At 47.6% G+C, this 14,599-nt stretch overlaps 1 protein-coding gene across 18 annotated transcripts in view; it reads left to right on the top strand.

The window, feature by feature from the left end:
- The window catches only part of TRABD2A (TraB domain containing 2A), a 55,147-nt gene that overhangs the window by 30,100 nt on the left and 10,448 nt on the right, over positions 1-14,599 (top strand). For 11 of the 18 annotated variants that reach the window (XR_014295894.1, XM_082642457.1, XM_082642455.1 and 8 more), the window contains 2 exons: positions 10,108-10,254; positions 14,061-14,235. Coding sequence is in view for 16 of the 18 variants with exons in the window: in XM_082642457.1 (XP_082498583.1) it covers positions 10,108-10,254; positions 14,061-14,235 (322 nt within the window). In the remaining 2 variants the exon portion in view is untranslated. The remainder of the gene's footprint in view (positions 1-10,107; positions 10,255-14,060; positions 14,236-14,599) is intronic. The other 7 variants (XR_014295893.1, XM_082642462.1, XM_082642464.1 and 4 more) reach the window with 2 other exon arrangements.

Here is a 14,599-nt window from a genome sequence, read left to right as displayed (position 1 = left end):
GGCCTGAGCTCCCACTGAGTGTTCGTGGTTATCCTTTACTGCCCTCTGTGACCTGTTGCCATAATAGGCCCTTTTGTCCTGTCCCCCTGCCAACAGCTATGCCTCAGGGCAGGGGCCCCATCTTCCTCCCCAGATGCAGTTCCACCTCCTGGAGGAGGACGGCTGACTGCAGGGTGGGGGAGGGATTGCTGCTGATATTATTATCATTATTGCAGTTACTATTATTGTAAATACATCCTGTTGATCCCTTTGTTGTCCCCTCCAGGCGCTCAGAGTTCTAATATTCCGCCACCGCCACCTCTCATCCTCTCTGCTCTAATGCATCTTGCTTTGCCCTCAGGTGCTGTTAACAGATTGACAGTGAGTGACAAGGACCTGTGTGAAGGTGTCTGTTACCCAGCAGTTTTCCTTTAAGAGAATTGGTTGTTGCTACGTCAGCACAGTAGCTTGGCAGGATGGAAACCATGTAGGAGGCATTAGAGAGGAATTAATTTTTTTTTTTTTTTTTTAAAGAAGATGTTGGGGGTAGGAGTTTATTAATCAATTTATTTATTTTTGCTGTGTTGGGTCTTCATTTCTGTGCGAGGGCTTTCTGTAGTTGTGGCAAGCGGGGGCCACTCTTCATCGCGGTGCGCGGGCCTCTCACTATCGTGGCCTCTCTTGTTCCGGAGCACAGGCTCCAGATGCGCAGGCTCAGTAGCTGTGGCTCACGGGCCTAGTTGCTCCGCGGCATGCGGGATCCTCCCAGACCAGGGCTCGAACCTGTGTCCCCTGCATTAGCAGGCAGATTCTCAACCACTGCGCCACCAGGGAAGCCCGAGAGGAATTAATTTTAAAATTTTTTATTTATTTATTTATTTTTTTGCCGTATGCGGGCCTCTCACTGTTCCCTTTGCGGAGCACAGGCTCCGGACGCGCAGGCTCAGCGGCCATGGCTCACGGGCACAGCCGCTCCGCGGCATGTGGGATCTTCCCGGACCGGGGCACGAACCCGTGTCCCCTGCATCGGCAGGCAGACTCTCAACCACTGCGCCACCAGGGAAGCCCTAGAGAGGAATTCTTGGAGCTTCCTGGTGCATTCCCAAAGCTGGACTGGAGAAGGCAGAATGTGGATTTCTTTTGAAATAATGTTTTAAATGGAGGTTTCTAGTTAGTTGAGTCCTCAGAACGGCTTATGTTTGTGTGGAAAAACCGTAGAACGGTACTGTTTCAGGAGCATGCTGGCCCCATCCGCCAACACCCTGATAGCCCACATCCTTCCTTGGGAGGATAGGAGTCAGATGCTGAAAACTGTGGTGCGGAGAATTGTCAGTCAGGGTCGGAGGACTCAGCCAGTAACTCTCTGCAGCTCTCGGAAGACATTTCATATTTGAAAGAGTTGAATGTGGTCAGTATTCATCTCTTGAGGTTCTTAGAGCTCTGACCCTGACTGGATTCAGTCAATGGCTCCCAGCCCCGCCTGCATGTCGGAGTCACCTGGGGGGGAACGTAGGCGGTGCTTCACACTAGCAGGGCCGTCATTACAGAAGCGGCCCCTCCAAGGGGCTAGTGCACGTGCTGGTCCTGGTTTATGTGCAGCTGTTAGGAAGCATGGGGCAGCCCTGGATGCACCGTGTGGACTGATGCCTGGAGGAATGGAGATGAACAAGCTGCAGAGCGGTGCATGAGGCCTGCTAAGATTTATGTCCATGATGATGTGAAGCATAATGAGTTATAATCTGTGTTTTGGAAAAAAAATTGGCTTAGGAGGTTTCTGGGAAAACCAAACCATCTGGGTGTTTGGAAGGGGAGGCTTATCTGAGATCTTGGAGAAATGAACCTGAATCTTTGTAGGACTGTATGAAATCTTCAACTGTAGACTTCTGCCTGGATTTCTCCTTGGGATCTGCCCAAGTCAGGCTGAGCCCAGAGCAGAGGTCCCAGGACATCTTTGGATTAGGGGCAGTGGGGTCACCTCTGGGATGCCTCCAAGGGGCTTCTGTATCCAACCTGCTTTCTCACTGGAAAGTCCTAGGAAACCTTCATTTTGTCCCTTCTTGCTGTCAGAAATTTCCCTTTTCCTTTTCTATGATTTGCCTTAGTCATTGATTTAACCTTGTGGATAGAAAGTCTCAGCCTGCATTTACTTCAAAAACAATGGAAGTTATCTCTGTTTGCCAAGACTTGGCTTTTTATTCCTTGATTGTTTTATATTACATTGTAATGTCTAGCTTCGGTATTTATTTATGGAAAGGTTTTTATTTGACTGCTTAAAGGCCAAAGGAGCAAAACAAAAACAAAACCAAAAAAAGTGGAGACGATATCTCTGCTTCTTTCTATCTATCTATCTATCTATCTATCTATCTACCTACTTATCTATTATCTGTCTGTCTGTGTATCTATCTGTCCGTTTTTACATGCAGAGACTATCCTTGGAAAGAGATTCAAGACACTGGCAGCAGTGATTACTTTTAGAGAAGGTGATTGGGGAACAGGAATGGGAGGGAGATTCATTTCTTTGTACTGTTAGAAATTTTTACCATATGCATATTAACGATCTTTTTAAAAAGTTATTTACTTAACTTAGTTATTTTTTGGCTGCATTGGCTCTTTGTTGCTTTGCGCAGTCTTTCTCTAGTTGTGGCGAGTGGGGTCTACTCTTGGTTGCGGTGCGTGGACTTCTCATTGCGGTGGCTTCTCTTGTTACAGAGCACAGGCTCTAGGCATGTGGGCTTCAGTAGTTGTGTGGCTCGTGGGCTCTAGAGCGCAGGCTCAGTAGTTGTGGCGCACGGGCTTAGTTGCTCCGTGGCATGTGGGATCTCCCCGGACCAGGGCTCGAACCCGTGTCCCCTGTATTGGCAAGTGGATTCTTAACCACTGCGCCACCAGGGAAGCCCCATACTAACTACTCAAAAGAGAGTGGAGCTGAGATTGATATGCTTTATGGGTAGACTTTGTCCTCAAATTCTTTTTGTGTGTGTCCTTAAATTCTTACACTGAAATACTAATCTCCAGGACCTGTGACCGAGACCTTATCTGGAAATAGGGTCTTTGCAGATGATCAAGTTGAGATCATTGGGGTGGGCACTCATCCAGTATGACTGTGTCCTTATAAAAAGAGGAACTTAAGACACAGAGAGACACACAAGGGAAAACGCCATGTAAATATTGGAGTCATGCTGTCACAAGCCAAGAAAACACCAGAAGCTAGGAGACAGGCCTAGAACAGATCCTCCTCTTACACCTTCAGAGGGAGCCTGACACCACTAACACCTTGATTCTGGACTTCCAGCTTCCAGAACTGTAAGACAATATGTTTCTATTGTTTAAATTACACAGTTTGTTCAGATAGTCCTAGCTAACCAGTGCAACATGTGAGGAAATGTTAGCAGAAACTCCAAAGAAAGGAGTTGACTGGATACAGGATGCCTCTGGGGTCAACTTAGCCAAACAGAGTTGTTTCTTAGGAGTTACTCCTCTGTGAGTCACATCCTGCAACCCCACATTTGTTAGACTGGCCCAGACTTTGCCAAGCACAGCAAGGAGAGTAAACTACATAAGGACAATTGACTGTGGATAATCCTTTGGAGAGACCCCTGTAGGTTTCCGAGGAAGCGGGGTCTGGCCCTTAGTGGCTTTAGCTGGGGTGAGTTTGGGGCTGTGTATTGTTTTTGTGGACCCCTCATATGCTCCCTGTCCTCTGCCTCAAGACGTGGAGACTTTTTGCAGGGACCTGGGGGTGGTGACCTCCTCTACTCAGGGGCAGACACAAGTGGCCACCCTTGCTTTGCACCAGAGGTTTGTGGCAAGGAAGGCGCCTCCAGCAGTGCCTCCAGGGCCCTGCCCTTGGTTGGACAGAGCTCTGGTGGCCCCAGGAGTGGACATTGAGCTGAGGTCTGGGCAGCAGAGGTGATAAAGGGCTGCTGTTTGGAGGAGGCAGAGACTCACCTCCTTGGCTGTGTGGTGGTGAAGATGGTAGCTAACAAGTGTTCAGAGTCACTGGGTGTGTTAGGCTCCAAGGAAGCTCTGGCAGGGCCTCACTCAGAGACTTCTTCCTCAGGAAACCATGTTTGGTCTTTCTCCCAGGAGTCTAGTTTGTGTCAGTAAGAGCTTTTCTCCGTTAAACATAAACTGCACCAGAGGCTTGCCCAGGTCCCTGCTCAGCCACCGAGGGAGGAATTGGGGTGGCTGACTTCTAGGAATACCTGGGCCAAACTGTCCCTTTAGGTGGTTCTCTGAGCCTTCCTTTGGCCTTCATTGAATGCGTTTCATGGGACAGATAACGAGCCCTGTGTTTGGTGCTCAGGATCTTCCGGGGAGCATCGTGGGCTGGGATCCTTGCTCTTTCCAGCCAAGAAAACCCAGCCCCTTCCGCCAAATCTCTTAGGTGGGCACTTGAGGCGGAGTGGTCAATGGCTTATCCGGTGCTGGCTTTTCATCTGCAAGATGCTTAAGGCCTCTCAGAAGTAGTTAAGCTATAAATAAGCACAGGATTAAAGCCTCCAAGGTTAATAGTTAGAAAGTTGTAGCAGCTCTAGAAGAAAAGACTCGGTGAGTGTAGGAAGTTGTGTTAGAGATTTAAAAAGGGCGTTTCTGTGTTTTTTTAGGAAAAAATGAAAGACTTAGCACCAACTCAGACACATGCACAGTTCACTGTTCACACTTCCTTAAAAGACATGTATTTGTAGTATGGCCGCCTCAGAGTTGCTGGGTGCCACAAGGAAGGACTTCCTTCCTGCCAAGGCAAAGCAGCAAAGGGCTAATCTGGGAAGGGTTTTGATTTGCTTGTGGATGGGCTGTCCTAGCAAGCCTGAAATCATAGAGTGAAAGTTTAACTTTGGGCCACTGCCTCTGGGAGGGTGATGTCTTTCTGTGATACACCAGCCCCCTACAACTCCCCTCTTCTTTTTTTTTTTTGCGTTACGCGGGCCTCTCACTGCTGTGGCCTCTCCTGTTGTGGAGCACAGGCTCCGGACGCGCAGGCTCAGCGGCCATGGCTCACGGGCCCAGCCGCTCCGTGGCATGTGGGATCTTCCCAGACCGGGGCACGAACCTGTGTCCCCTGCATCGGCAGGGGGACCCTCAACCACTGCACCACCAGGGAAGTGCCCCCCCTCTTCTTCTTGACATCACCTCCTGCACTTCCAGGTAAACTGAAAACCCTAGGATGGCAAGGATCTTGTCTTTCTTGTTCATTACTGTATCTTCAGTGCTTGGATCAGTAGGCACCAATAACAATTTATTGGCTGAATTAATGAATGGAAGAAGAATGAATGAACTTCAGGAATATTTAGCACTGTACTTGCTGTGATTCTGTTCTTTCTTTCTTTCTTTCTTTTATTTTATTTTTTTTTGCGGTACGCGGGCCTCTCATTGTTGTGGCCTCTCCCGTTGCGGAGCACAGGCTCCGGACGCGCAGGCCCAGCGGCCATGGCTCACAGGCCCAGCCTCTCCACGGCATGTGGGATCTTCCCGGACCGGGGCACGAACCCGTGTCCCCTGCATCGGCAGGCGGACTCCCAACCACAGCGCCACCAGGGAAGCCCTCTCTTTATTAGTTGACACAAGAATGACCTTTCATGACACCTTTCAGATCCATTACACCCTCTCATTCTTGATGATACTTGGTTGGCCAACCACTCAATTTCCAGAATTCTAGGCTAACCCAGGATTACGACTGGCTTTTTGCTCCCTATTCTGCTTCCCCGCACCCGCATCCCCAGCCTCTGCTGTCCCCAGACCTTCTGTTGCTTGAGGACCACAGGCTGCCAGGGAACCTTCAGGATGAGCACCATTAGCCAGGTTACTGTCCTGATGTTCTTCTTCCACCAGGGACTGTGTGTAATTCTGAATAGGGACGTGTCTGATATCTTGAATAACTTAATGCACTAAACTCCCCGTCAACCATTTTAATGTCTCAAGGACATTACTTCTTCCTAGGCAAATGGGAAGACTACATTTCCCAGCCCCTTTGAGGATTAGGCAAGGCCATGTGACTACTTTTAGCCAATGAATTGTGGGAATTCCAGGCTGAGGCATTTAAGAACTGTAGGTCGCCTGCCATGTTCACTCCATTGCCTCCCATGGAAACCGATGGGAGAATAGTGTCACAAGATAAACCAAACTGGATTCCCAAGGGACTAGATGGATGAAAGAACCACTAACTCCCTCAGACTTTGTGTGAGCAAGCTACAGACATTTGCTAAGCCATTGAAATTTCAGGTTTAATTTGTCATTGTGGCAGAGCTTAGCCTATCCTGATTTATACCAGGAGAATATGGGAGTTTAAGAGAATGGAGGCTTGGTAGGGACAAGCATTTGAGGAATAAGTCCAAATGCAGACCTCCCAAAGCTGGCTGAGAGATAAGCTCAGAGAAAACGCGAGTCTCTGGGGGTAAGATTTACGCCCCCACATTAGGCCTAATACTCCTCTCCTACCTCCACCCTCCCATTTACATTTTTGAAAAGTTTGGTGAGTCTGGCTTTCCGGAGATGCTCCCTATTTGGCTTGGCTGGTGAAGTTTTGCTGGGCTTCCTTTATAAGTGTCCATCCTGCCTCAGACTTTAGTTTTTGGCAGAGTCATTTCTAAACCTTATTCGTTCAGTCAAAATTTATTGAATGTTTACAGTGTGTCATGTCCTGTGTGCCAGATGGGAAGGATGCAGAGGTGAGGAGGACACGATCACTACTCTTGGGGTGGCTACACAGGGCGATGCCATTAGTGATGTAATAGAATAGTCACAGGAGGCTCTGGGCAAAGAGGAGATGGTCTCACCGTGCCTGGGAGTTAATGACAGAGGCTTCACGAGGAGGAGATTCTCCTGTTGCTACTTCAAAAGACACGTGTGTGTCTGCCATAGGGATGAGGGTAGGAGAAGCCTTCCAGGCAGAGGGAAGAGTGGGCGTGTGCAATCGCAGCGGCGCAGTTTCCCTGGCACGCTGCTGGGGCTGCATCGGCACGGAGGTACAGATTGTACCGGAGGCAGGGCTTCTGTATAAAATTGGCTTTGGGAGATTGTCTGCGTTACCACTTAATGCTTATTGAATTTGTGTTTTAACGGAGAGTTAAATTTTTACTAAAAAAAGAAAATGCAAAAGTAAAAAGGTTTTTAGAAAAAAGAAAAGTAAAAATCTTTTGACTGGTTAGGAATCAATGCCAAGGAAATAATTTGAGAAGAGAAAAAACTTTCTGCTCCCAGATGCTCTTGACGGTGTTATTCATGATGGTTTTTTAAAAATGAAGACCTAACTATTTGACAATAGAAAGTTTAGCTAAGTGATGGCCTATCACATGCAATGTGAGGCTAAGAAATCTGTCATGTGAGGAGATGCTTACACTGTCACACAAGAAGTGCAGGATACTAATTTTTTTTTAATTGAAGTATAGTTGATTTAGAATGTTGTGTTAATTACTGCTGTACAGCAAGGTGACACAGTTAAGGATACTAAATATTATGTATAATACAATCAATTGTATAAACGGTATAGAATAAACTGAAAGAAAATATACTCAATATATACCCACATGTTGTTAAAAGCAGTTATAACTTGAGTGTTGAAATTATGGGCAATTTAAAACTTCTTTTGTATAAAATTTTCTGTTTTCTAGATGTAGTGTGAGTGCTACTCTTATCTGGGTAAAAAAAGCTTTAGTGCGCCTTTCTTTCTGATTCCTTTCCTGCTTTCCCATTTCCCTCTCTCCTCCCTCCTCTAATCCTCCCTCCCTTCTCCCCAATTTCAGACTCCTAGGTCTTTAGCATAAGCCTAATAATTTAAATTAGACCATATGACAAAAGTCAGTTACGCTACTTGGTAGCAGCGTACCTCGTGTACAGCATGATGGTGAAGATCTCGGGCTCTGGTATTGAACTGTTTGGGTTCACACACTTTGTGGGGACACTTTGGTTTACTAAGCTAGGTGACCATAAGCAAATTATTTAACTTCTTTCCCCCTCATTTTCTTGTCCTTTAAAATAGATTTAACAATAGTTACTACTTTAGGATGTTGAGAGGATTAAGTGAGAACAGAAGCGAGCTCTTTAGCAGGGTACAGAGTCAGCACTCAGAAAATAATGTTACTGGCTTAGTTTTGCTATGCAAACTTATTTAAAGCTTAATCATCCAAAGCAAAGACAAACATCCTAGCAAGTCTTTGTAAGCTTCTTGTCAACAGGTGACCCTTGAATATGTTGAGAGGGGACTGAATAAACAGAGTTCTTATTTAACATATAATGTGGCCCATACAGTGTTCCCCAATTTGCGGACTGCTGAGTCTATTAGAATGAGTGGCTCAATCTTCTCTAAATACCAAGAACACTTTAATAAAAACATTCCAGAATCAATGGAAACTCTTAGAGGAAGGTCTCTTAGCAACAGGTAACCTGGGCTCATCCTGAATGCCATTAGAGCACTAAAAGCCATCAGCAGGTGTTTGTGAGCCGATCAGACCCTGGGGTCTTAGTTTGGATGAGTTATACTGAGACAGAATGTGTGAAGCCTTAGCCTGGGGCATGGCAAACCTGAGAGGTGTTTCCATAACGCCCCCTCCCCTCCCCTCCAAAGGTTCCTTCCTCCAGCTGATTGAAAGCCATTTAACAGCACCCAGTGGTGTGGATAGGTCCTCAATGTATGGCTTTAGAACCCAGGGGCTCATCTTGAGTTTCCTCACTTAGACTGAAATTTGCGGACATGCCCATGGATATGTTTGCTTCTGTCAACTCACATCACCAGCAGAGGGGTGGGGAGGGTGGGAACACAGCATGGCCCAGAGGGTCCTGTCCCAAGATAGAAGAGGCTGGTCTACAGATCCTTGGGGAACTGACCTCCAGGAGAGGCTGGAGGAGGTGATGGGGGAGGGGGATGTGGAGAGAAGAGAGGAGAGGAGGGGGCTTTACAAAGAGGGAGCTGCCCCCCTCCCCACTTGGTTAAGGTGCCTTGACAGGCACAGAGTAACCCAGGGAGGAAGGGGTGTGGAAGGAGGGTGTGTGACAGGCAGGCTCACGCGCGGTGGCCTGCGGGAAGCAAGGTGACAAGACTCCCGTGCTCTCTGCCACTCAGAATGAGGAGGAGAAACAAGGGGATTGGGGCTGCATAGTGTCATTGGATGACTTGAGACCTGCAATGTGTTATCTCCAGAGAATTGAAAATTTCCTGCTGAAGACCTCATGATCAGACAGGTCCCACCTGTCTGCATTTCAGCCAGAGGGAGAGGGGGAACATTCCAGCAAAGGCAGTATCCTATACACTGACTACTGGGGCAGCTGTCAAAGGTGATACGTCTGTGTCCATACTTGCACGAACGAGAGGGAAAATGCCACAGTGCTGTCAGGAGCCTTGTAGAGGGTCCTGGTCCCCATTCCCACCTAGTGCCAGAATCCCCACCTTTTCCCCTCTGACCTAGCTCTCCAGTGCCAAGGGGAATTCACTGCTTTGTAAAATTCCTTGAGTCTGGATTGTCCCCAAAGATGTTCCAGTTAACCCTTCTCTCGCGATGTGTGCCTGAAATCAGCTTGGGAAGCCCAGCACGTTCTCCCCTCCTCGGGGAGAAGCAGAGAACACTTTAGTGTGTCAGGACTTGGCAAAGTTTCATAAAGATAAAAATCTGTTTGATTTTGTGTAGCCTTCATGTCCCCTCTTTCTCCCACAATAACTTCCATTAACATCCCATGGACCTAATGAATCCATTAGCTGGCAAATGCCACCCTGATGGTTGGAAAAGACCTGTGTGTACTGTGTACAGTCCTGTCCAGTCCTTGATGTAATTGAAACCTGTTGGTTCGTGTGTCTGTCTGTGTGTCCCTCCCTGCCCCACCTCCCCAGGTCCTCCAAGCCAGCTCTTTGGGACCCTCACCTCTTGATCACTCTCATGGGAGGTTCCAGGTTGTCAGTGTCCCTCTTAAGGCACTTCCCCAGGTGTCCTCTGATGGGGGCTGACTTGGGCAGAACTGTCCTCCTTTTCTTTGGACACGGTCCAGGGACTTACATTCCCTTTTTTAGCGTCAGGGTCCATGTCCTTATATAACGAACACAGGTGAGGCTATTGCCAACCTTGGACAAAAGAAATAAGACGGCAGCTAATGGCTGCTGTGTGAGTGGACTTAAAAGAGACCTATATTTTCTCCCCTCAGGTCATCTTTGCTTTAAACCAGACCCTCCTGCAGCAGGAGAGCCTGCGAGCGGGCAGCCTTCAGATCCCCTACACAACAGAGGACCTCATCAAACACTATAACTGCGGGGACCTCAGTTCCATCATCTTCAGCCATGACAGCTCCCAGGTGAGAGCCCTTATCCCCTTCTCAGCTCAGGGTGCATTTAAGTGCAAGAATAAGGACATTACCTGCCGACACTGGGACATCCTGTGTACAAAGGATCGAGGTCATGAAGGGCCCTAAAAATACAATTGGGCAGATGTAGGTGTTGAGTGGGATGCTGCAGCTAACAAAAGCATTCTTTAGGAAAATTAAGAACTGAGAGGGGACTTCCCTGGTGGCTCAGTGGTTAAGAATCCTCCTGCCAATGGAGGGCACACAGGTTTGAGCCCTGGTCCGGGAAGATCCCACATGCTGCGGAGCAACTAAGCCTGTGCGCCACAACTACTGAGCCCACATGCCACACTACTGAAGCCCTCGCGCCTAGAGCCCGTGTTCCACAATGAGAGAAGCCACCGCAATGAGAAACCCGCACACCGCAAAGAAGAGTAGCCCCTGCTTGCTGCACCTAGAAAAAGCCCACATGCAGCAACGAAGACCCAATGCAGCCGTAAAATAAATGGATTTATTAGAAGAAACAAAAAAAGAACTGAGAGGGGCATTGATGAGAGTTAATCCCCAGATGAAGTCAAAGGATGACGCTTCAAGGGACTTGGCGGCAGGCCCCATGGCTTAGGCAGCAGGCAGCACGAACCAGCCTTCAGAGGGGAGAAGGGGTCTGAGTCTGAAAGCCTCCTTGCTGGCTTAGGTAACTTTTGAGAAATGATGGAGCAAAGCTTTGGCTGCAGCTTCTGGTGACTTCCAGAAACATGTGAGCACGATGCAATGGGAAGTGTTCCTGGTATTCTTACGGGGGGGCACATAAAAAGCTGGGGAGGCTGCCAGCATTTCCGGACATGGATTCCATCCTGCAGTACTGCAGTGGGTGTGGCCGAACCGGTGCAGTCAGTGTAGACACAGGACAGGCCTTACCTGGGGGCCACCTAGGGGAAGAAAGTGGCCGGCCAGGGCTCAGAGGCTGGCAGCCTCCCTACAGGAGGGAGGTAGGATGGATATTTGTTATGCTTCGATCAACAAGCTTCCCGTGGGACAAACCCTGGCTTCCTTCCCTTCCCCACTAAGATCGTGTGGAAGTGGCGAGTCCAGCTGAGCTTCTGACATGGGGGAGTGTGTTGTCTTGCCCACCTTCAGGACACTGGAAAAGAGAGCGGAGGGAGCTGGTGGGTGTGAGTGATGCTGTCCAGGTCTGTTCGATCCGGGGACCCTGTCATAGGAAGTGGGAGGGAGTATAAGAGGTGAAAAAGGAATGTTCCGGGGAGAGGGACTCACCCTGCAAATATCAAAAGATAAAAGGAACTTTCCAGAAAATCTAGAGAGGGAGGAAGTAAAATCAAGGCAGAGCAAGCAAGAGGAAGCGGAAAAGAAGAAATACACTAAAAAAGGCATAGCAGAGTTTATGGTGGTGATCATTCTTGCATACACCCTGGGTGGGGGAAGTGGGGAGAGGGGTCAAGATCAGTTGGGAAATTAAAATTGGACGCGGCAGATAAAAGAATCTTTTAACTTTGGGTTGAGGGGTGCTTGGGAGTTGGTTATACGGGAAGATGGCACGGCTGACAGAGCTGTTTGGGGACAGCTGTCTTATGCATTCCTCTCCTGTGGCTCCTCCATGCCTGTCCTGTTCACAGGGCCCCTGTGGGTGCTGTGGGGTATGGGGAACATGCCTGCCGTTGTGGAATGAGGGCCAGGCGCGTGGGCAAGTGGTGCAGGTCGTAGGGCATGTCTGGCATTTAGAAGGTGGAGCAGAACGGCAGGGGGAGGTCACCTTGCACATTTGGGGCTGCCTGCGTGGAGAGGCTGCTGGTGGAAAGGCACTGCTGTGCGGAAGAGATTTTGGGAAACGGAGGGAAGGATCTTACATAAATGACATGATTTAAAAAAAAGATGACAAAGGAGAAGATGAAGGCTCTTGACTTGAAAATGAAAGAATATCATTTCAAGGAAATAACAGAAGGAGAGCTGTTATCCAGAAAATGGAAATTGATGTCTACATTACAGCGTGTGAAACAGTGTGTGAGGATTTTCAAAATGTCTTTTGGAGGGTACTGGAAGTAGGAGAAGGAGTGGGGTACATATCCTACTCTGTATTTGACTAGGGTAATTTTTTTTTTTCCTTTTTTTTGTGGTACGCGGGCCTCTCACTGTTGTGGCCTCTCCCATTGCGGAGCACAGGCTCCGGACGCACAGGCTCAGCGGCCATGGCTCACGGGCCCAGCCGCTCCGTGGCATGTAGGATCTTCCCGGAGCGGGGCACGAACCCGTGTCCCCTGCATCGGCAGGCGGACTCTCAACCACTGCGCCACCAGGGAAGCCCTAACTAGGGTAATTTTTAACCTTGTTAAATTCCAGGGAGCAGGAGAGGGGGCGGTGGGGCGAGGCCGAGGTTTGGAGCTGGGGAGAGAACCAATGCAACGCGTCAGCCTCACCTACAGCTACCGTGTTGCAAAAACCACCCCTGATTGCCACAGTTTTGGTGTATTAGCACCCTGTTGTTAGCCAAAACACTGAAACTGGCTAAGATGTGCGCTGGAATCAGGTGAAATATTCACCAGTAGGGCAAAGAACAGTGGAGAGAGCAAGAGGGAGAAATGGGAATTGGAGAAATAATGAAAATGTAAAGATAAGGAATTTATAAAACAGTTGAATGTCTATAGAAGTTCGATGTATTTGGTAATTGAATCATAATGGTTGATTCTAAAGTATGTAATTGTGTAAAATTATTTTTATGAAAAAATCATGTGTGAATCAAACAAGTTAAAACTATGGGTGTGCTGTGGAAGCATCCCAAGTGTCCACGGACAGATGAATGGATAAAGAAGATGTGGTATATATATATATATATATATATATATATATATATATATATATATATATATATATACACACACACACACACAATGGAATATTACTTGGCCATAAAAAAGAATGAAATAATGCCATTTCCAGCAACATGGCTGGACCTAGAGATTATCATACTAAGTGAAGTAAGCCAGACAGAGAAGGATGAATATATGATGTCATTTATATGTGAAATCTAAAAAAATAATACCAATGAACTTATTTACAAAACAGAAACAGACTCAGAGACATAGAGAACAAACTTATGCTTACCAAAGGGAAAAGAGGGAAGGGAGGGATCAATTAGGAGTTTGGGATTAACAGATACAAACTACTAAACATAATACAGACAAACAACAATGATTTACTGTATAGCACAAGGAACTGTATTCAAGATCTTGTAATAACCTATATTGGAAAAAATTATATGTATAACTGAATCACTTTGCTGTACACCTGAAACTAGCACAATGTTGTAAATCAACTATACTTCAATTAAAAAAAACCACACAACTGTGATGTGCTATGCACAGAAATGGTTTCCTTATAGAAACACGTGGCATCAAACAGAATCTTTTTTTTTTTTTTTTTGACTGCCCATGTGGCTTTCGGGATCTTAGTTCCCCAACCAGGGATCGAACCTCTGCCCCCTGCAGTGGAAGTCAGGAGTCCTAACCACTGGACAGCCAGGGAATTCCCCAAACAGAATCATTTAAATGGAACAGAAATACTGTTTGACATAGCCTAAGAGTTCTTTCAGGGCACTTCATTTAATATATTTTCACTTGGGTTACAGAGAATGATATTACTGTCTGGAAAAATAGCCGGCAGGAGGCTCCCAGGATGGTGTGTCACTTTTTACCTTTTTCTCAACAGCGTCTTGACTCTCTGGGCTGGGTGATTTGATGCTCAAATTAAGCAGCTTTGTTCATAACTCTGTTGCCCTTAATTTTTTTCTCTTTATTTTGGCGGAGGTTCCCAATTTTATTAATGCCACGCTACCACCTGAGGAGTGCATCACTGCTCAGGAGATCGACAGCTACTTCCGCCGGGAGCTTATCTACCAGCGGAACAAGAGAACGGGGAAGCGGGTGAAGGCCCTTTTGGAGGAGTTCCCTGACAGAGGCTTTTTCTTTGCCTTTGGAGCCAGTGAGTTGCAGGCTACCTCTGATTAGACCCAGGGCTCTGCTGCTTCTCCCGAGGAGGGGGTGTTGAGGTGGTCCCTGCTACGCGGTGAGAGGAGGGACACCTTCTTTGACTTTTTGATGATGTCAGAGTATCCGTCGTGGTTGAAACTTTGGTGCCTGTGACACTAGCTCTCCCTCCACGTGGGGCTCCTGATACACTCCGCAGTCAGGAAGGCATTTCTCCCTCTTCTGAACTCAGCACTTAATCCCAACTTCTTTTTTTTTTTTGCAGTACGCAGGCCTCTCACTGTTGTGGCCTCTCCCATTGCGGAGCACAGGCTCCGGACGCGCAGGCTCAGCGGCCATGGCTCACGGGCCCAGCCGCT

Source organism: Mesoplodon mirus (assembly GCF_964341445.2).
Source record: "Mesoplodon mirus genome assembly, chromosome: 14".
NCBI lineage: Eukaryota > Metazoa > Chordata > Mammalia > Artiodactyla > Ziphiidae > Mesoplodon > Mesoplodon mirus.
Note: the sequence above shows the minus strand (reverse complement) of the source record. Positions and strands in the feature narration are given on the sequence as shown.